At 40.3% G+C, this 22,050-nt stretch overlaps 1 protein-coding gene across 18 annotated transcripts in view; it reads right to left on the bottom strand.

Moving 5' to 3' along the window:
- Window positions 1–722: 722 nt before the first annotated feature.
- The window catches only part of dock7 (dedicator of cytokinesis 7), a 70,599-nt gene continuing 49,271 nt past the window's right edge, over window positions 723–22,050 (bottom strand). For 4 of the 18 annotated variants that reach the window (XM_086046372.1, XM_086046386.1, XM_086046390.1 and 1 more), the window contains 22 exons: window positions 21,196–21,365; window positions 19,413–19,591; window positions 18,153–18,335; window positions 14,993–15,152; window positions 14,484–14,580; window positions 14,209–14,226; window positions 12,641–12,737; window positions 12,102–12,236; window positions 11,837–11,989; window positions 10,811–10,969; window positions 10,518–10,618; window positions 10,217–10,409; window positions 9,977–10,120; window positions 9,719–9,850; window positions 8,592–8,606; window positions 5,656–5,790; window positions 5,051–5,140; window positions 4,740–4,976; window positions 4,522–4,665; window positions 4,311–4,417; window positions 3,463–3,630; window positions 723–1,472 (listed from right to left, as the gene is read on the bottom strand). In XM_086046372.1, the coding sequence (XP_085902498.1) occupies window positions 1,430–1,472; window positions 3,463–3,630; window positions 4,311–4,417; window positions 4,522–4,665; window positions 4,740–4,976; window positions 5,051–5,140; window positions 5,656–5,790; window positions 8,592–8,606; window positions 9,719–9,850; window positions 9,977–10,120; window positions 10,217–10,409; window positions 10,518–10,618; window positions 10,811–10,969; window positions 11,837–11,989; window positions 12,102–12,236; window positions 12,641–12,737; window positions 14,209–14,226; window positions 14,484–14,580; window positions 14,993–15,152; window positions 18,153–18,335; window positions 19,413–19,591; window positions 21,196–21,365 (2,860 nt within the window). In that variant the 3' untranslated portion in view covers window positions 723–1,429. The remainder of the gene's footprint in view (window positions 1,473–3,462; window positions 3,631–4,310; window positions 4,418–4,521; window positions 4,666–4,739; window positions 4,977–5,050; window positions 5,141–5,655; window positions 5,791–8,591; window positions 8,607–9,718; window positions 9,851–9,976; window positions 10,121–10,216; window positions 10,410–10,517; window positions 10,619–10,810; window positions 10,970–11,836; window positions 11,990–12,101; window positions 12,237–12,640; window positions 12,738–14,208; window positions 14,227–14,483; window positions 14,581–14,992; window positions 15,153–18,152; window positions 18,336–19,412; window positions 19,592–21,195; window positions 21,366–22,050) is intronic. The other 14 variants (XM_086046378.1, XM_086046382.1, XM_086046387.1 and 11 more) reach the window with 8 other exon arrangements.

Genomic DNA, 22,050 nt, shown 5'->3' with positions numbered 1-22,050 from the left:
TTTTTCTTCTGTAGTCCCCTGACTGGCCATGATGTAAAAAAAGCATTCAAATACAATTCCAAAAAATACATACAATAGCAAGACACTAAACCCTTCAAACATGTTACATTATACATTATAAGTAATTAACTGCCATTGACAAATTTGTCCTTTCACAGTTCAATTCCAGGAACTTATTTATATTTTTTTAAAGGTTATGATAAAAGAGGCTCTGAACATGTCTGGCAGTGAATGAGTAAACAATAGTTAAGAGGCACACAATAAAAATCACAATCGAGAAGTATAATAAACACATGAAGACAATGAAAACACAGAAGGTATATGTTTTAGTGTCGGCAAGGTAGTTATTTTTGTACCATGTGCTCACATTTTTAAAGAAGGCCTTGTAGGTGGTTTGTCCCCCAACCTCTGGTATTCTGTTCCATTCCTTAGCACCTCTTACTGACCATGTTGACAGACTAAAGGCACTCTTGCGCAGAGGAATTGCGCGATCACCTCTGAGAGGCATTCACTACTCTTTTCGGCCAGGGGAACTGCGGCTAGAGTAGACCATTGAGTACCTTCAAATCTGCAACATTATGAAAAGTGTCCCAACACACAATACACACACTCACACGAGGGAGACATCTAAAACATGCAAGATGGCAGACCCTCGAGGACCGCAGTTTGACACCTGTGCTCAATCACTTGCACGAGTCACAAATTGACAACAAGCATAGACCTGAACATTAAAATATTTATTTAGTAAAATATTTAAAATTAACAAAACAGAACTACATAAAATGATACATTTTCAGTACCTAACTTTAAAACATTGTTGTTTTAACAAAAATGTGATAAAGCAATATGATAAATAACTTTTTTTTTGCAAGTTTTAATTTTAATCAACCCTCTCCCACATAACCTTAGCTTTCAAGTCGTGAAATGCATTGCTACACCAGAAACAACAAAAAAGTGCACACATTAAATACAGATTTTTTTTTTGGACACATACATAATTAAAAAGACACCTTGACATTTGAAACGTTTTTGTTGAAGAATTTGGCGTAAAAAGATTTTTTGGCACTTTTTGGAACCAATAACAGGACGCGAACATTCCTGGTACCAGTTGCTTGGGAGCTCACAGCGAGCAGAGTCTCGGACTTCTTGAGAAAAGGCTTACATTATACCAACGCAGCCTCTGGGGAAAATGTTCCCCAAATCTAAAAGGTCAAGGTGTCTCTTTAAAATCGGATCCACTTGTTCATCCTGCTGATTGAGTTGTGTAAACAAGTTAAGACACTGGAATGACGTACCAAGTTGGAACACTTGAAGCCTTTTTCAGTAACAAACATTGTGACCCATTCTCAACACACTGCTATTTACACTCAAGAATAAATTAATATTGCATCTTCTGGTGTCGCTTTGTGTGTACCTACTCTCTTCATCTTCAAATGTCAATTTTGCGAAGACTCAATCTGCTGAAAGAATCTCTGGAAATGAGAGGGAGACCAAGTTTACATTTTCAACCAACAAAAACAACATAAAAGGTTATTACATTGTTTTGGTGCTTTGGTGAAGTGGAATGAGAGAGGTGAAAGTGTTTCTTTTGTTACATGCAGCTTTTCTTCCGATTGTGTTTAGTTTTTATCGGCATTTTTGAGACAAATATTAAGAAGGGTCCCTCAGAATAATGGATTCACCGTACTGTACTGACTTCATATAGATTTACTCATAATTTCCTCAACTGTGCTTTATGAACCTAACGTGCATTTTTTTGAGATGTGGGACAACACCAGAGCACCCAGAGGAGATCCACACAAAACTTGTGATCCAAAGTACAGTACAAGCATCTGATCTGATTAGATTTCAGCCTTCTATTCAACGTGACAGAGTTAAACACACAAATGCCAAATGAAAACATTCCCAAGGAGCATGGAGGGCAAAAGCTTGCACAGACTAACCGGCCGTGTTCCTGATGTCACTTGCTAGGCCACGCCCCATTTAAAGACACTCAGTTGTTGATACTTTGAAGCTTGTCCCAATGTACAGTAATTAATTGCACTTTATGGACCCAGTTTGTATGGCTTATTGTATGTCACTGTTTTACTTTATGTAATTGCATATTGTGATCAGCAGGGGGCTTTTCATCTTGGTTACAGTGGGGAAAACCGTTCAGTTCAGTTAGCGTTACACGCTCTGCACGCCCCTGGTGTTCATGCATGCTTTTAAGTCAAGGGTCTTCAATCCTGTTCTTCGAGGGCCGCTGTCCTGCCTGTTTTACATCTCTCCCTGCTGTAACACACCTGATTCAAATGAGCCGGATTGTTATTCAGCTTCTGCAGACCTTGCTGATGACCTTAGACGATCAAACGATCTTTCGGCTTTATGAGATCGTGAACAGGTTAAACCGCTTAACGATCTAATATCGTCATATCGCCCACCCCTAATACAGCATGGTAAATACCACTCGATTTTTTTCTATTAAAATAGTGCTTCACTTGTATCTTCGATTGAAACAGTAAATATTAATAAACTCAGGCCTGTGTGAAACCCATGTGTCTAAGCTCTCAAATTCTTTTGGAATTATGTTTCCATCTGCTACAGGGCCTGAGATATAAATTATTTTGTAGGTGGCGAAAATGTCAGGTTTTCAAGGGTGACTCCAAAGACAAGCGTAGGTTTTAGAGAGATGTCTCACGAAGGGCTTCAGGCTTTAATGGGTTAAGTATTGCTGTAAAACACGATACACTGTATATACTGTAATTTTATGACTATTTTATTACTGACCCGCTTAAAACCAGGAAATGGGAGTGTGCAGTGGAGTTCCGCCACATCGCTTAAAAAGTAACGCTCCACTCGATTGGTGCCTGTTTTAATGCAGAAGCAACAGAGGCCAGGCCAAGCCAATCGAGGCCGGGGCAGATCAGGGCCAGATGGTTCTGGCAGCTGTAATGGAAAAGTGCCTTTTGATCACTTGCAAGTGCCTTGCCAAACTCACTCACAACCCCTTTAATAAAGAGCTGTAGCCTACTAGCCCAGTGCTAACCGCTAACCCGCAGCTGAGGCTTTTAGCCTGCCTATTGCGCTCTCATAGCAGAAAAAGGTGGCAGTGCGTGTACTTCTCAGGCCCAACGTGTCTTCCTCTGTAGCTATCTGTTCTCGAAGGGAAATCATATGTGGATACATGTCCTGCATTAACCAAAATTCCTGAGTTACATGGCGGGAAGGGACGTGCATTAATCGCATGTCAAAATAAGTTGCAGTAACGCGTTCATTTTAACAGCATCGAGTTTTATACAATAAAGGGGCTATTTTTCGAAGAAAAATGTGGTGGTTCCTTGTGTGCTGGAATAGATTCAGGGAGTTGAATTCATCCATATGGGGAATACTGATTTGATAAAAGATTAAACAGAGTTACGAGTTTGGCCAGGGAAAAAAAACGAAACTCATGAAGTATACCCCTATTGTGTGCGTGTGTACCTGTGAGAGTTGACCTGTAGCACTGGTTTGTAAAGCTGAGGAATCTTTCTGTTGATGAGCGGCTGCAGTGCCTCCTTCAGGCGGTGATAGTTCCTCTCAAGCTCCCTCTGATACTCCTTCTGGTCAGGACCGATCAAACTCTTGTTTTTTCGCAGGGCATCTTCACACCTGGGGGAAGGTTCGTCCAAATGCACCGTTAATTGCCATAACTGTGTTGTGAAACCGCAGAGACAAAATACAATGTATTAATCGATTTTGTTGCTGATTCCATCCATTTTCTACAGTGCTTGTCCTGTTCAAGATCACATGGAACTGAGAGCACTCTGGATTGTCGCCCGATAACCTCTCACGCCATCACTGAGAGGGAGCTGAACCCACAATGCCTGCACGTAAATTGGGCAGATGAACCATCACACCATCAGTGACTTTGACTCTTGTTGATCAGTTCATTCCAGTTATCGAAACTTCCCAATTTTATTTTTACACTGAGCCTAGGACAAAACCATTACATTTTGGCACAACTCTGGATTTAAAAAAAAAAAATAAATAAATAAAAAACACTTTGTTACAGGATGCTTGTATGTACATACAACTGTTCTTTATTCCATATTTTAATTATATGGATTTTTTTTAGTAGCCTTTATTGCTGCCTGGCTCCGTACTACTGCAAACTTCAAATGTACCCTCTGGGGATCATCTTATCTTGTGTACTTGTACTGGTGTAGTGTTCAAAGGCACATTAAAATGGAATTGGTCACTTGGACCGCCAATGCAAATCCAGCCAAAGTTGCGCAACCAAGTGCTCATGTTTTTGAAGGACAGCTTCATCAACTTTGACAAATACCCACCTCTTTGTGAAGTCCTTGAAGCAGAGGCGTAGCTTATTGTGGTGTCGGTACAGTTTTGGGTCACTGGGGATTTCAGACAGGAAGACCTGTGCAACCTCCAAAGGACCCTAAACAATAAACCCATATGACACTTATTTCAAATGTTTAAGAAGCCATTGCCCTTTTTAAATTCATTGGATCCAATGTCTTTTCAAACACATTAAAAGTTCACCTGGTTAACAGTGGTGCCCACGGACCCTTGCAAGACCATCTGCAGCATCTTGGCATCAGAGGGGTCCTGGTGGGTAGCAAAGGCAAGTTCTTGCGTCTTCTTCTGCATGTCTTCGATAGCCACTTCAATGGGAGTGGAAATAATCTGAAAAAAAGGGACATTAATAGACAGCGTTGTTCATATCACCATCTACCATTTTGTTTGATTGAGTGATTTACCTCCTCTTTGTGGACAATGTTGATGCGTGTCTTGATGTAAGGAAAGGCGTGGGAGGTGGTCAGGATGGTCTTGCGTTTGAACTGCTCATGCAGGTCCCCGTGGGCCCGTCCATCCAGCGTAAAGGGGGTGCAGTAGACAAAACGGCGCAAGTTGTAGTTCTTGTCAAAGTAGGTGATGCGGTCCTTCATCTCGTACGTGTCGAAGTAGGGCTCCACGTACGTGATCTGGATGAAGGCCTGACGAAAAATAAACCAGTTAGTTTTGCTTTTTACTGCATTGATGAATGAGTTGATGAGTGTCTAATGCCAACCTTATTTGGGTCAAGCTTGCATTTGTCTACTGGGTTGGAGTCCTTTATGACTTCTACTTGATCTTCTCCAAACTGTTCTCCGTAAAAACCCTAAAAACAAACAAACAAAAAAAAAAAGGAAATTACAGCTTTCATTTTTCGTGGAAAATGTCAACCTTTATTTTTACCTAAAACACTTTGGATGGAAGTACTGAGCCTCCTCCTGGAACATAATCACAATCAACAAGTGGCCTCTGGACTTAAAAAAACAAACGAGCCAAAAATCGGTATAACTGCACTCACACACCTGCCTCATCTAATGAGGTCTTATGAGATTGTTATCTACAGTGCATCCCCAAAATATTCTAGATGCTTCACTTTTTCCCCACACTGTTACAGCCTTATTCCAAAATCGAATTAACCCCCCCTCAAAATTCTACATACAACACCACATAATGACAATGCAAACCATTTTCACTAATTTATGAAAAAAAATAAAAATGAGAAATCATACGTAATTTTTTGAGTCATCATTATGTGGTTGTGAAATGTGCCAAGACAGGCTACGTGGGCATTTTGACCATAACCATTGCCGTGCCATGATAGCATCTGTGTCTCAGCCTCACCTCCAACCTGTGAGATATTTCCGCCAGCTTGGTGATGGCTGGCTCTTTGTACACAAACTCCTGCTCATCCAAGTCGCCAAATTTGGAACCATAAAATCCAACTCTAAAGTATGTTCCAAACATCCTCTTCCCATCCTGTTGACAAGAGAGAAGATGCATAAGTGCTACATCAAAACAGAAATGCAACCTACATCGCAACACGTTTCTGTTAAGGCCCAACTTTCAGAAAAAGTGTCAAGTACTCCAAAGAGCCAATTGTGACTCTACGGATTCCATTACACACACAAAAAAAAAAAAATCACAATGTTGGCTCATAGGGGAAATTACAGTAAAACCAAGTGACATTGGGTTGAATTGTTTGTATTTGTGACATTAATTCGATCCATCCATCCATTTTCTGAACCACTTCTCTAAATATAGAACAAACAACGTGAATCCATGTTTCCTGATCCAAAAAGGGAAAATCCCCTCATGTAAATGTGAGCCTTCTTGAATGATACACCGACTTAGCTGGATAACTGTTTTAGATAACATATCGTCGCTGTCATGTGAAAAACATCATTTTTTTTCATTTTCCTATTATGACATGAATCATGTTTCCGCGTTACAGACATCGCATTAAAGTGGTAATTAAAAAAGTTTCCAAAATTGGAGATAAATGTTTATCACAGGACAGCGACGATACGCCAAGTGACACCTCACCTCAGTTAGAAAGATGTTAAACAAATAACACTATAATCAACAACTAACTACTAATTTGACCTTTGTTGAAGCTGTGCCTCAAGAACCAGAAATCCTTTAAGACTATTGACTAAATTGCGACGGGATAAATAACTAGTCGCTCAAAATTTAAAGATAGATCATAAATTGTGACTGGTTGCCATTTACGGTGAGAGTTTTCTCTCTTTAATGCAGGACAAGTCGGAAAAGAATGTGGACAGTGGCAAAACTCGGTGTGGTTGCTTTGCAGGGATTACGACATGTAAGTTTGTTGAAAAGTCTACTTGTTTGTGTTGGAAGGCCGCGCAGCACATATTACACTGTCATGTTAAAAGGAAACGCAGCTCACCAACAACAAACCAACCAGATGTATAGCAACCAGCAACATATTTCGCTAAAAAATAAATTCAGGAAATATCCTTTGTGTTTCATTTATTCAAATCAACATCAACCAAGACGAGTTATTGCTAAAACGGGTCTAGTGTATGCATGACAAAAGGCCCATAAAACATAAAAAATAGCACCAGCCAACCAATTTGAAATAAATGCCATTAATAGAAATGTATATTTGTGCACTATAAGAATCAGATAGGCTGTAAATAATAGTAAAAAATAATAGTAAATCATAAATGGCTGTACATCCATACAGGTGTGCCATGTCATCTGCTAATCACTGGTCAACATATTTTTTTATTCTTTTTTTTTTTTTTTTTTTAAATCAGTGATGCACGTAAAATTTTCTAGATAAATTTTTTGAGCTGATTCCGAATCTTCTCTCGTTTTTGCCTCAAGTACATCACTTTTCCATCATAATAAAATATAATAACAACAATATATGAAATATAGTAATATACTTAGTAATATTTACAAATCAAGGGTTAGGTTCAGCAACAGGTAACTTTTTTTTTCTGAAATATCGTAGCTATAAAGAACAGCGCAGGGTAAAATCTGTATTGCACAAGCTTTTATAGGTCCAACTTAACAACCAAATTTGAAAACCTCAAAAACCTGACGTACTTTTTTTTTTTGAAATCGTCTAGGGTCACAAAGCCATTTCTGATTAAAATGTGCTGTTGACCAGCAAATGAAATGTGAGAAGCTCCGAAAACAAAGAAACTTACCACAAGAAACAATTAAGTAAAGTGGGGAGGAGGGGTCGGGAACCAGGAAAATCAAAAAGGAGAAAACAGAACAAATTTGAATCAGAATTAACTTCCTCCAAAATGTTTTCAAAACAACACAAACTAACACTGGCGTTGGCATTGACACCAACAACATTTTTTTTAAGAACACAAACAGATTGTGGAGGAACTAATAAACCATGCAAAGGTAGAAGGATACAAAGAAAAAGTTAAGAAAAATAAAAAGGGAGAAAATAAAGCTCCACAATTTCCAAAACATGTCATGCACTGTCAGTGCAGTTCTGGAAGGAACGAGTGCTCTGTCCATGCAACAAACCAGGAAACAAAGTAATGAATGGTTTACAAAAAGAAAAAGAAAAATCAGATCAAACAAATCAAATCAGAATAAAACAGGGGTCGATTTAGTTTACACTAATGAAAAGGGGGGTAAGAATAACAAAAAATCACAAGGGAGGATTAGCGAGCGTTTTAGACAAACACTGGGAGACATTTGATGGTCTCAAACTTCACCCCGATGCCAGTTTGCATCATGACAAGTCAATTTTGAGTGGAACACATGGTGGTTAAACCAGAGAGGGCGACATAAAGACAATGCACTCAAATCGAGCCCTGGGTGTAAAGACAAGAGGCGGTACGACTGTGGGAGTTGTCAGCCAATGTGTGTGTTCTGGCCGACACCTCAGATGGACAGAGGATGAAGACGAAGAGAGTGCGCATGTGATGCATTCAGAGACTTTTAGTGTCAAACACTGTGGCTCCCATGCACACAGCCGGTTAACGGTGTCACGTTTAAAAAAAAAAAAAAAAAGGCCCTCCTCGCACAACATGGAGGGAGAGGTGAGAGGAAAACAAGGGGTTTGCTGCCAGTGCAGCAAGAGTCCCTGATGGCAACAGACAGTCAATGTTGTCTGCAGATGTTAATGGACTAGACGTACTGTATGTGAAAAGCAAAGCGAGGAACAGAAAGCCTGTGGCTAGCAAATGAAATGAGTGTGAATACAAATAAAAATGAAAAAAATAAAGTAGATAAACAAAAGACGGGCAGGGCCAAGCAGGAACCATTTAACCACCTACCTCCCAGCCAGTACTCTGTGTGTGAAAGAGAACACAGGACACGTGAACCACATCACACTCAGAACCCCAATGCACAATAACACTCACATATTCAGTGACGTTACAGCAATAAGAGGCCACTTGGTACTGATTCCATGCCGAACCCCTTAAAACACATCATGCAAACTTAACAGAGACGGAATAATTCATGCAAGGAATTTGCATAAGTAACGCTTGAAAACTGGTGCAAAACTCCCATAATGTGCATTATAATGTCATGTATTTGAAACCGTCCGTCTAAGACAGGTATTCGCCTACATAGGAAGAGAAAAATCTCAGTAACGTATTTCTGTGTAACCCCATACATTACAGGATACTTGAGACATCAATGCCTGCCGCTAGAGGACATTAATCAATATCTACATATCTTGAATCGATATTACAACCCTGACCTTGTTGTGTTCTGAATGCACTTTATCCAACAGTACCTCTGAATATTACACCAAATTATGGGGGAAAATGCATAAAAAATTTTTTTTAAAAAAAGGTACAAACATGCAAAGCTGAATAAATTCTAATTTGTGGTTGAACATGGTTGAAGTGTTGAATGCCACCTTCTGTTTTTTGAATTTCCTGAATTATGTCTGGATAAAATCTGTACAATTTGTAACTTGTCAATTTAAAGCGGAAGTCAACCCAAAATTTTTCTTTCCAATATGTTCTATGCGCCTCCACTAGTCTCAGCATGGCATTCTGATTAATATTACATTTCTGAAATATGTATTAAGCAGCAAAATCCAACCGCTTTTAGCCATCTTGGTGGGCGGCCATTTTGTCACGTGCTGTCGACTGAAATTAACATCACAGTTGCTCAAGTAACAACCAATTACTGCTCACGTGTTTTCTGACGCTGAGCCGTGACTGGTGGTTACCTGAGCAAAAGTGATGTCGTTTTCAGTTTCCAGAAAGTGACAAAATGGCCGCCCCCTGTTAAGATTTTTTTGTGGTTGACTTCCTCTTTAAATATGAACTCAGAATGTGATTGTGGAAAAAGTGTACCTATGTCTGCATAAAACAAAGAGCAGTCCCATTTTAAATCTGTAAACAGTAGGATATTTGGGTGACAATACAATATAATACATATTCACCTGATGGACAATTTTGCCAAAGGCTTCCTGTAGTTTACCATGAATGGTGGCTAGCTTCTTTGCATCTCTGTTGGCTTCATGGACTGGGATCAGTACCTTGTACACTTCATTCACAGCCTCGTACATGCCAGCCTAATAAGAAAAAACGGAAACAGACTCAGAATGTTCAATCAGTATTTGGGATTAAAAAAAAAAAAAGATATCAATACAATTCAGAGCGCGACCACGTGTATGTTAACAGATTCCAAGCGTTCACACCAAAGAGAATGATGAAGCAGCTTGCTCCAAGAGTCCCACAAGCCCCAGCTCAGTAAAGTATTTTCCTGAGCAGATGCCTTCCTCATCTGGTGACACCACATCATCGGAGACGGCGGATTCCTCCAACACGTTGGATGAAATATTCTACAGGCAAAAACGCACATGCACAAACGGAAAGAATAAGAATACTGTACAGAACATACGCATTTAGCATGCAAAAATGTTGCCAGATGTCCTAACCTGGAAGGTCACACAGCCCACAGGTAGATACTTGCGGTCCTCTAACATGCTCAGATATTCCGCTACCAAGGCAGCACTGTGTACCAAACACTGAGCAGCTTCCGCATGGTTGTTCCTCTCAGAGTGTTTGCCGGCCATATTCTGGAGCCAAGTTAGCCGCAAGTCTGGAGACGTCTGGTAACCCTTTGCAATCCTGCCGTTGGATATGAATGCAGAGTCAGTAAACTACCGCTAAGGACAGAGGAGGGATACGCTATAACTGAAAAGACTGTCCTGAACGTTTATCATCTCTGTACAGTACCTGTACATGAGATCAATTAGCATCTCAGGGTCTTCTTGGTGTTCCTTCATCTTGACTGTGTCAGACAGGATCATGTGCAAATTAAAAACAAGGTCTTGCACCTACAAAAAAAGAACGAGGACATTCAATACTGTGCATACGTTACTTCCTAATATTCTCCCATCTTTACCAAAGTTAACAAATGTTAACTAGTGGGCCTGCTGGGAACATATTCTTGAAAAAATGTGTTTTGGGTTAATTTCCTCATTAAACTGTCATGAATGACATTTACATTTGGGCAATATATTCAGTACCTGGTCTGGAAAAGTCGTTTCCCGAAGCTCGAGGTCCTCCTCTGCATAAGTAAGGATGGTCTTCAGAGAACGACGCAGGAACTCCTCGTTAAAATTCTGGGACGTTCCCACCAACGACGAAAGAGACATTGTCACCTGCATCTTCACCCTTGCAAAATTCTAAAAAAAACAAAACAACCAAAATAAACAAAAATACAAGAGGAGCACAGGGAAAAGAATATTTTATCATGACAAGTAACTGGCTACGTTTACATGGACAAATTTATTCGAATTAAAATCCTGATCGACATAAAAATGCTTAATGTACACAACACATTTGGAATATTCTGGCCTGATTAAGCCTATTCCGATCAAGATTTTACCCCGAACGAGACGGGTGGTTTATGTCAATTGATAATCCAATCGGCGCGCATGAAAACACTTATTCCTAAATTTCTAAAGAAACCGTCTTTACCGCGCATGTCTGTGACATCATTATACGCGTTTCTGTTGTTCCTGGAAGCTAGTAGAAGCAGAGCAAGCAAAAGACATGGCAGGTGCAAGCAAGCTCCATTAGGAGGTTGACTTGACATAACAGTGGAAACAGAAAAAATACGTCAAGTAACACTAACGTTTAAAGTAGAAATGGACGGAGTGATGTTTTGTTGACACGGAAGTTGCTACATCTTCTTCTATTGCTATTTATAGTATATTTGGTCTGAGCATGTCAAAATAATTTGTTCCGATCGAAGGTTTGATGAATGAACATGCAAGTCCTAATCGGGTCAATATTTTTAGTGTCCATGAAAACAGTCCATCCAATCATAATTTTAATCCGAACTCTGATCGGATTAAAGAAATGTTGTCCATGTAAACGTAGCCACTGTCTGATCAGACAGTGAGCAGCTTAATAGCTTGCAGACAGAAAAAACATTGGTAAATAATACAGCTGACAAAGGCCAATCAATAAGCAACTCATCCTCAAAGATGTCTGTCATCCATTTATCTCAGGGCTCAGACTTGCTGGCTTGCATAAAATGCACTCACGTTGCCGATCTCAAAGTTCTGCCTCATGAGGAGGTAGAGGGATGCGCTGGCGTGGGCCCTGATGGTGCTTATACTGCTACTGCAGCTCCTTAGCAGTCGTAAGCACAGATCAGCACACTGCTCCGTCTCCTCTTCAAACAGCAATTCGGGAAACTAAAAAAAAAAAAACAGCCAAATAGCCACAGTGACAAAAAGCAATGCTACAAAAAGAGTACAAAACATGATCGGACACAACTGATGTCAATGTGGAGTAAAGGTAGTCCACCTTTGACACGAGTGCTCTCTGCGTAGCAAAACAGTGCTGCAGGTAGAGGGCGCTTTGATTACAGGCCATACTGTGAAGCAACACTTTCAGCACCCCACCAAGGATACTCTCTTTGGATTCTGTCACCGATACGGTCTGAAAAACAGCGAGATAGAGATAACAGTAACTGTTGAGATGCTAACAACACAACACAATTACTCTGCACACTCAACAGCCACACTATTAGATACACGATCCAATACAAGAGCTGCTTCAAACACTAAAATAACAGGCACACCACTCAGACTTGTTCTTACTTGTTATAATGTAAATTGTAAAATGTTTGAAGGATTTAGTGTCTTGCTATTTATATTTTGTCATTGTATTTTAATGCTATTTTTACATCATGGCCAGCCAGGGGACTACAGATGAAAAATAGCCTTGTGGCTAATTCTGGCTTTTTTTAACCATGGTTTTTCATGTGTTATGTGAAATTGCACTGTCCCCTTTCAAATAAACTCATCTAATCTAATTTTGCATAAAATCATTCACTCACATACCTGCACAACGATTTCCAATGTATCAAGAATGATCAAGTTGGCCTCTGTCGCAAGGTTACCGTCAATAAGTGCTTCATGCTCCAACTCTGCTCTTGTCCTACAATCACATAAACAGAAAGTTCGTGTACATCAAAGGGAATGTTACAGGAGTTTCCTACATCCACCAATGTGGTCTAGACCATTTTTGCAGTGCAGTATTGATTTTTACACAAGTTGTTTGTCTTCATGTTTCCATGTGCTGTTGGAGGTCTTAGAGGTGTAAAGGTCAATTTCCAATTAAATGAAACCCATAAGAGGACATTGTTACTTTTAAAGTGATCATATCAAGGACAGATGGACTTCTACTGTGTGATTTATACTTTACCGCTTGCACCGATTCAATCTTTGTGAATTACCAGGGTGGTTGAAAATGTATCCAAGTGGTTAGAAGTGTTTCAACGAAATATTTTGGGACCAACCTCATTGAGCACATGATGGCTATACTTGAAGAAAAACAGCAATACCATTTGCACTGTTCTTTTCAGAACTAATCATAATTTGGTGAAATGCAAAATCATTATTGTATGTCCAATTAAAATGACATTATACACCTCTTTGCAAATGGTTTGGAACTTAACCACTCCAGAGTGTATTAAAGTTGAATATCTGTATTCCAATGGGTCAAAATGTACTGTAGCGATGAAGTAAAATATTTCAAAACAAACCACAGTAACAACCCATGTTGATCTTATAGCATATATATAGCCAGTCTAAAGTTGGTACTTTCACTGAGTTATGATGTTAAAGCATTTTTTTTTGGGGGGGGGGGTGCTGTACAGTCTACACATAGTTTTTGGTTTAATTGAATGCATAGACATTGCAAGATTAGCAGGCTATAAATTACATAGGTGACTAAATATATTGGCTTAAGCAGAAAAAAATGGATGACAAACAGCTTTTTTTTCTGCTACAGTAAGAATGAAAGCACACCACCCTAGGGCTAAAAATAAGCAGCACACATTACAGACTCAGCCACCAGCAACTCAAACAAGCACAATGTTATTGGGATATAAAGAGGGAAAATAGTAAGAACCAGCGTATGAGTTTCTTGGGCATCCATGTGCATGTGCAATTTACAAAGTCTAACCAATCAAGAAGAGATGCTAACAGCAGGTACAGTATATCCTTTTGTGACTCCAGTGTTCCCTACATAAGTATTCCAAGTAACTATTATTTTTTTAATTTCTTCCTTTTTCAGTTAAAGCTCTATATGATTGCCCATTTGCCCTATATCAACAAAAACCTGAGTTAAATACCATTTGTTCTATTACATCCTGTTCATATTAAGAGCATATAGAGTAATTTCTTATTACCAGTGCGCATGTTGCACTAAACCAATAATTTTGAATGTTTTTTTTCCCATTTGTGAATTGATGATTGAAGAAACACTAATGTATGATTGTTTCAAAATGGTTGGAAAATAAAGGAAATAGCCACAGCAACTGCTAGTACTTCCACATGCAAGTGAACACGTTGCTCAAGGAACTTTGACTCAAAAGAGCACACAGCAATTGTGGGGCATACAATACCTGAGTGATCTGTGACTCCTACATGAACACAAAGCGACATACAATAATGAAGTGAAAACAAAACAGGACCCAAATTTAACAGTTGAAGAAAAGTTCCAAACTACAGAAATAAGTTTCTGTCAAACAAAAACTACAGGTGCTGTACAAAATTATTGTTTTCGGATTACATCTTCAATTGTTAAAAAGACCGATTGGGGAAAAAATACTCTGCCTTGTTGTTGAAGACAGTTATTGATGGGATTAACATTAACAAAATGTAATGGGGAATAACCTACTTGTCTAATCTCTCACTGTTCTGTCTCCAGTGGGTCATGTCCTTCCTCCACCGCAGATTTTCCTGGCTTCCAAAGGCACTTCCTGAAGGACTACGCTCTGGAAATGAACAATAAAACCATATTTATTTACTTTATTGACTGGGAGAGTACAAATTTAGGTTTTGGTTGCAGTTAGTCACATTTAAATGTACAGCCATGACGATGCATGAAGGGTTTATGTAATACATAGTGGTATTTTACAGTATTATCCACATTTACATTACAGTTTGGAACTACAAAATTTGCTCCATTTTGGTTTGGCTTGTTCTAATGCGGTTGTTGCAGGGAAGTGACAATTCTCAGACTGACAATCAAATGAAAGCAGTGTGTCTCGCTTTACCCGATTAATGTTGTGAAATGCTGTACACAGCTCAAAGATATACAGTACACAGTTTCTTGTAAAATTGTGAAATGCACAAAATGATATTGCTTCTGTTTTTTTTTCCCCATAGAGTGTGTTGTGCGCCCACCTAGCTGCCCACGGCTGCGTCGCACCATCTCCTGCCTGGCGCCGATGCTGCCCAGGATGGCCTCCTCCAGCTTGGCCTTCATGTCTTTCGACTTTTTGAATGTCAGACTGTTCATGCGCTCGAATGCTTTCTTCCCCTGCATGGTGAACACAACATGGGCCTTGTATCCATGAAGTAAAGGGTGAGTGGCAAAAGAGAAAATAGCAGGAAAGTCATTTGTAGCACAGCACTCAGGAAGCAGAGCAAGTTTAACTGCATGAAAACATGCATGCAACATGCAAAGAACAAGCCACATATTAATAAAACAGTAATCACTCTGGAAGAGGGAGAAAACAGTCTATGTTGTTAGGGAAATCAGCAGCCAAAATACATCAGGTTGGATTGACACTAGGGTCTAAGTGCCCAATTCCAATGCAGTACCTATATCCATTTTTTTGAGTTAACGTCCGTCACTGTGTTTAAATTGATGGAACACTTTCGACAACCTGCTTGCATCAAAGAATAAAATTTGCATAAACAACTACTTCAGTGTCACCATCGGGTAACAACAACATGAAGGTAACAATAATAAATACTCATCCATCCCATCAATAGGCCGGCCAATTAAATCGGCTGAATATGGCCCTTAAAACATTTGGCCAAAATAATCGACAAAGTGGCCCATGCTTGCCGATTGTATTTTATTTTGTGTACTCCAACCATTTATGACAGATGTACACAACTAACACTGGCCTATTTTTTTTACTACACTTAAATCTGTACTATAACCCTGTTTCCTTAATTACCGTATGTATGAAGTATTTAATTGATTAGGTCAGTCTTCAGACTTGCCATTCATCATAATGTGAAGTTTAATTTTTACAAGCATTGCTTGGGTGAGCAAAGCAAGTAATTGACCTGGATGTCACTATTTTTCACACAACCTAAAGTCACAGTAAACACAGTGTGACATAAATCAAACATTAATGTGTTAAATATGACACACTTTCCAACTAGTGGTAATAATCACATATGACAGGGATTAACATCCTTATAACTTCATTAAAGGCAAACGCAATATTAATCTGAATGCCTTGTTTCAACTAGTGGGCCTGCATAGAACATAGGCTTGAAAAAAAATGTTTGGCTTGACTTCACCTTTAATTAAATGCATTGTGCCACGCACTGCATTCTGGGAACCAAAAATATTTAAAAAATCGGTCAATATAACAAGTTCGTAAGGAGACCTTAAAACTCATATGGCAAAGTGTTACCATGCGTTCCATGTTCGTGGGCATCACAACAACCCAACCCATAAAAAAAAATCAAGGATGCATTTTCTGTATTTATAACACATTTTAGAGTTGATAAGAAAATAAGTAAAGTGGAAACCAGTTGAGAAATGAGCACATTATGATTTATTTAACTTAATAACTTCAAATCTCCCCTCAAAACCCACCAGCTCATTGTTATGATGGCCCTCTTAAATCAAACCTATTATTATTGTCAAAGCACATGCATTGCCCGATTGCATCGTTGCCCTCAGAAGTGTTGCTGAGATGCACTGCATTGTACTTTGTATAACAGCAGTTGAAGTGCGTGTGCTTTTGTAACAAGTTAATACCTTGCCGATCACTAACGTGATAAACAGTGGCTCCCATTATCATTAGCATAAAGCTTTGTTGTGCTCAGCGCAGTTGAAAGCTTTTTCTTATTCTGCTGTGTAGTCATGTCAGTCATTACGTGGGTTTTATGACCCCTCCTCTAGATGGCAAGGAGGAGGGGTCTAACATAGGTGTGAAACTTCGAAGGGATAAATGAAAAGTGCACTAACACAAAACCTGGCCATTGAAACAACAAAATAGAGTGATCACCCGAATCCCAACTGCCCTTGTGCACTCACAAATGAATAGGATGACAGAGTAATGAATGGTCGAATTTATGGCGAAAACTAATGGTTAATGTGGCTACGTAAAAAGGATAAATGAAGATTATGGCGAAGGAGGTGCACTAAACAGAAGACAGCGGTTTACAAACACAAAATACAAGGACTGACTGCATCACCCGCAGCCAACTTCGAATACCAGCAACCCAGTCCCCAACCCAGACCAAACCGACGTCGGAGGTCGTGAAGCGTCGTGGCGTCTGAATGCGACGTCTGTTTGGTGTAGTGGTCACCGTCGTAGTGTCGTAACCCGTCCGTAAGCGTCTTGGGGGCGTTTACGTATGTTGAATCGGCGTCGCCAGTCATGACATTTGGTCACTCTGATTGGCTGTTAGCTAGCAAATCAGCGCACGGAGCACCAACAGGAAGTGACAAATGCGGATAAACAGTGAGCACGCCTCCGCTGCCTTAATCTTCTTACAAGTACAAGAACGAGGGTTGACAATGTAAGTATTTCACAATACCGTGTCAAGAACATGATGGTTTACTTCGAGTGGGAGTTCATCGTGAGCGAAGAATGTAGCTGAATGCATTGTTTACGTTTTTATAATCCGCCCCCGGCCAACAGCTTTCCGGTTGGATTTTTCTAACCATGAGAAATAGTGACTACCGCCGCCGATGGTATGGAAGGGTATTACATCTTATGTATGCGCAGAAGATACTTTAATGGTCAGCGTTGCTGTCTGTCGTTGTGGTGTATTCCACCAGCGTGACGTGCCGACGCCACAGGGGGGTAAGCGTCTGTCACTGTTGGCCAGCGTCTTTTTGGTCTATCTAGGCCTTTAAACTGATGTCACACCTGAAGCAAATTGACTAATTTGGTCACTCTTCCCCGCACTGATTGGCTGTCTGAGTTGGTGACAAGAGCCACCAATCAGGAAGAGGCAGGGGGAGAGATCCCCCCCCCGTCACACACACACACACACACGCACACGCACACGCACACACACACACACACACACACAATTTAAACGGCCACGACAACGTGGACTGTAATAGTGGGCGCCACCCAGTGTTCACATTGTCAGAGGAGAGCTGATCTGTCCGTCAATGGTGCAGTCACATTAGCAGATTATTTTCTTCCACATTTGTAAGAGGATCAGAGGATATCTGATTGTGTGCACATTTTTCTTTACTCCCTTACCCGAATTGTGCCCCTTGGGAGAATTATGTCACTTAATCCATGTAGTGTAAATCCAACTTAATGTGCAAAGGAAGCAATGTTAGCTATCTCACCTTGTATTCAAAGCAAGAGACACAGAGGTAGAGGAGATCTAACAGGCGGTTCAGCTGTGAGACTGAAAGATCTGTGAACCACTTCTGCAACACCAGCTCATCTGCATTTTTAAGCACCCACAGCAGACAGATGAGCAGACTGCGACTTGACTCGGCCGAGAAGCTCCCGTGCTGACGATTCGCCTGGGGAAACGGACCATGAGAAGTACATGACAAAATGGCAAAATGTGGAAAAAAAACAATGGGGGATGAGACAAGTAACAGATACTTGATTAATTACTGGATTGTTGATACATTTTGCTGTACTGTGTGTGAGAGGTAGGGATGTGCGCGACTAGTCGTTTAACCGTCTACGATTTATTTATGTATTTTTCTTTCCATAGTTCACTTTGATTGAGTCAGTTGTTGTTACATCAATAGAATTTAAATTAATAAACTGTCCTTAATGTTTGGTCTAAAATAGCCCCTAAATACACAAAACATATGCATTTTAAAGTTTGAATTCAATATGTATTAAATTTCAAGTTTTCTTGCTTGAATAGCCATGATATTAGACTAGTTCACTAGTCGCAAATAAAATTTGAGACAAGTCGGCGGGCAAATTAGTCGAAATTCCCAACGCTAGTGAGAGGTTTATGAATTAAGAGACACAACTTAACATCACATCCTACAATACAGGCAAAGTGTAAATTCCCTTAAGCGGAAGTCAACCCAAACATACTTTTTTAAGAATACCTTCTATGCAGGCCCACTTGTGTTTGTGGAATATGAGTCAAGCAACAAAATCCACACATTTTTAGCCATCTCTGGGGGCGGCCATTTTGTCACTTCTGTCAACTGATGACATCACACACTGGGTTCAGATAGCGACCAATTATAGTTCAGCTTCAGAAAACAGGTGAGCCGTGATTGGTCATTATCTGAGCGCTGAGCAGTTGTGATGTCCTTTTCAGTTGATTTTCAGTCGACAGAAGTGACAAACTGGCCGCCACCTGAGATGGCTAAAAACAGGTGGATTTTGCTGTTTAACTCATATTTCACATTAATCATATTGCCTTGTTTCAACTAGTGGGCCTGCATAGAACATATTCTTGAAAAAAAATATGTTTGGGTTGACTTCCCATTTAACTTTGTGGAACGACTGGAGTTTAGTTTTAGACATTATCAATGATCAACTCTACTTCTGTCACTGTACTGCCACCTACAGGCTGTGTGCACACCAGAGTAATGTGTGTAATAAATGCTGCTGCTATCGATTACCTGCGAATTCAACAAGAAGCTGCTTGGTCGGGACATTGGAGAGGTAGTGGTGGTGCCTGCTATGGCCATGGCAACAGTCTGATTAATCATGTTATTTCCCTCTGCCTCAGCATCTTCCCCATTGCTGCAGACAGTGGTGCCCTGGAGTCCACCTGATCGACCCCACTGGTTGAGGGACTCTAGTGAAGCAGAGAAAAGTTCCGAAAGTTAGTTATACGAGTCATAAAAATATAACTGAATAACAAATTACAGTGTTCTTTTCTGCAGAGCTGCAGACCGAGACCCGTCGCCACGGGCAGCCATAGGGAGCCATGTCCGCCCACCAATGTTCCCTTGAAGCTGCGCCCTGAAGATTTGTGCACTGCTCTCACTCGCTCAGTGCACCAGTTTAATCTACAAACAGGACACAACACCATTCCCATTTCCTCAAAAGTTTCAGTAGTGGGACCAAGGGTGCCAGTTTACTGCCATAGTTTCAAGCATACATTGACACACATATACATATACATATATATGTATATATATATATATGTATATATACATATACATATATATATATATAATATGTATATATAATATGTTAATATGTATATATTTATTTTTATTTTTTTTTAATTCTGCACAACCACAGCCCCAGTTATGAGGGTTGTACACTCGTAGAACCACATTATCACAGTTGTTATATTTAAAATGTTTTCCTTTTTCCCCTATTGAGGTTGTAGGCCACATTAATGGCTTTATATTAACAAAAACTTGAACAGGCGTGTGTAGACTTTTTAAGCCTAACCCTAAAAACAGATGAGAATGCGAGATTGGGGAGAATCTGCATCTGTTTAACCCACAGGGATTAACGCTGGGGAAAAAGGGGCAGATTATAGCCCCAATTTTACGGGACTTGGTCAATGGAATAGGAAGAGTTGAATGCAGCTACGTTCAGAGCTGGGCAATCTGTCTCCCCGTCCATCCATCCGTCCGTCCCCGAGAAGGTTTTTTAAAAAGGACCGACTAAGCATTGACGGAAGTGAGTTTTCATCCGTCCATCTATTCGTCCCTAACTGGGTCAAGTACCAACTGAACGTGGTGTGTTCTGTTAAAAAAGCAAGCCCACTGCATGTTCTCTTCTACGGAGCTGCATTCATTAATTGCCTGCACAACGCTTTTCATGTGCTTCCCAGTAGTCACATTGCACATGCATATTCTGCCCTCTAGTGGTTCAACACATGTAATACCATGGATAATGCCACAGGAGTCAGCCATTTCACCTCACTGACAGAAACCTGTCTTGTACCTTATCCCTTTGCATGCGAAGCATGTCCTTGTGTGGGACATCTTTAGACCATAAAAATCTCTACCAGCATATTCATTTAAACGACCTGGAAGTTGTTTCCTCTCAAAATAACCTTTGGCAGTGAAAGTTGGCTAATTGTAGCCAGCGGAGTTGTTTGTCAAATATCACCCAGATTTGTAGTTCAATAGTTGTTAAAAACATGGGCGTCCTAGTGTTGAAAGGACAAGGACAGACTGGGTCGGAGGATGATAATTTTTATGAATAAGGACTGAGGGACGAGGACGGAAGGGTACCCAGGTCGCGGACAGAGGACGGACCGGCAATAAAAGGGTTAAGTGCCCAGAATTGGCTAAATCAAAATATCAGAACAGATCAGCTTGAAGTACACAGATCAAATCTACAAAATATTACACTCAACTTCTAAGCTAAGTGTTCTGCTTTAGACAATAAATTGCAATTGCATATTGCAATAAGCTACTATGCTTTATTTAGTACCTGTGAAGTCATGGAGCTGTGGCAGGGTCTCCATGACAATGCCAATCAAAGGAAGGTACAGCATAGCAACTCGGGCTTTGACCTCTGGATCGGCATAGCGTGGGTCAGAGTCATGGCTGGACAACAGGTTGTGTACAACACTAACCACTTTTTTATGCAGGCCAAACATCCTAGGAAAAAAGGGAAAAGGGTTTAACAAGGATGGAAAATTGGAACACAAGCAATTTGGTAAAACCATAAACATTTTTCAAATTGAGAATGTACAGTACTGTTTTCAATTTTCTTTTTGGGGGGAGTGACAAGTTTATTTCAGTGTAGGGTGGGCGATATGACGATATTAGATCGTTAAGGACTTTAACGTGTTGACAATCTCGTAAAGCCGAAAGATCGTTTGATTGTCTACAGAGAACATTCTATACAGTTTAGTTCTATGGCGGCTCAAAGCCGCTGACGCATACCCGGCCAACCAATCACAGCACGCACAGTGCACCGTACGTGACACTCCCCGCCTCCCTGTTTGTTTGTAATAGCGGGAAGCTATAGCGGAAAGTCACCACGAAGCAGAGCTGGTCCCGAAAAGAAACCCCACATCCACAGTGTCGATTTGGTTTGGCTTTTCCTCGGAGAAGAAAGCGCAAACCAATTATTTGCAAAGTTTGCAGGGACTCGGTTCGGACGTCAGATGGCAATACGACAAACCTGTTTAATCACTTGCAGACAGCACCCAAAAAACTACGCTGAAGGCCAAAGCAAACAGAGATTAGACACATGGTAGCCAGAGGCAGCCACTAGCTCCAAGCTAACACAAACCACTAAAGAAGTAACTGAGGGAGTTATTACCTTGCTGAAGACATG

The sequence above is a fragment of the Filicampus tigris genome, chromosome 12 (genome assembly GCF_054856515.1).
Source record: "Filicampus tigris isolate MCC_2025a chromosome 12, RoL_Ftig_1.0, whole genome shotgun sequence".
NCBI lineage: Eukaryota > Metazoa > Chordata > Actinopteri > Syngnathiformes > Syngnathidae > Filicampus > Filicampus tigris.
Note: the sequence above shows the minus strand (reverse complement) of the source record. Positions and strands in the feature narration are given on the sequence as shown.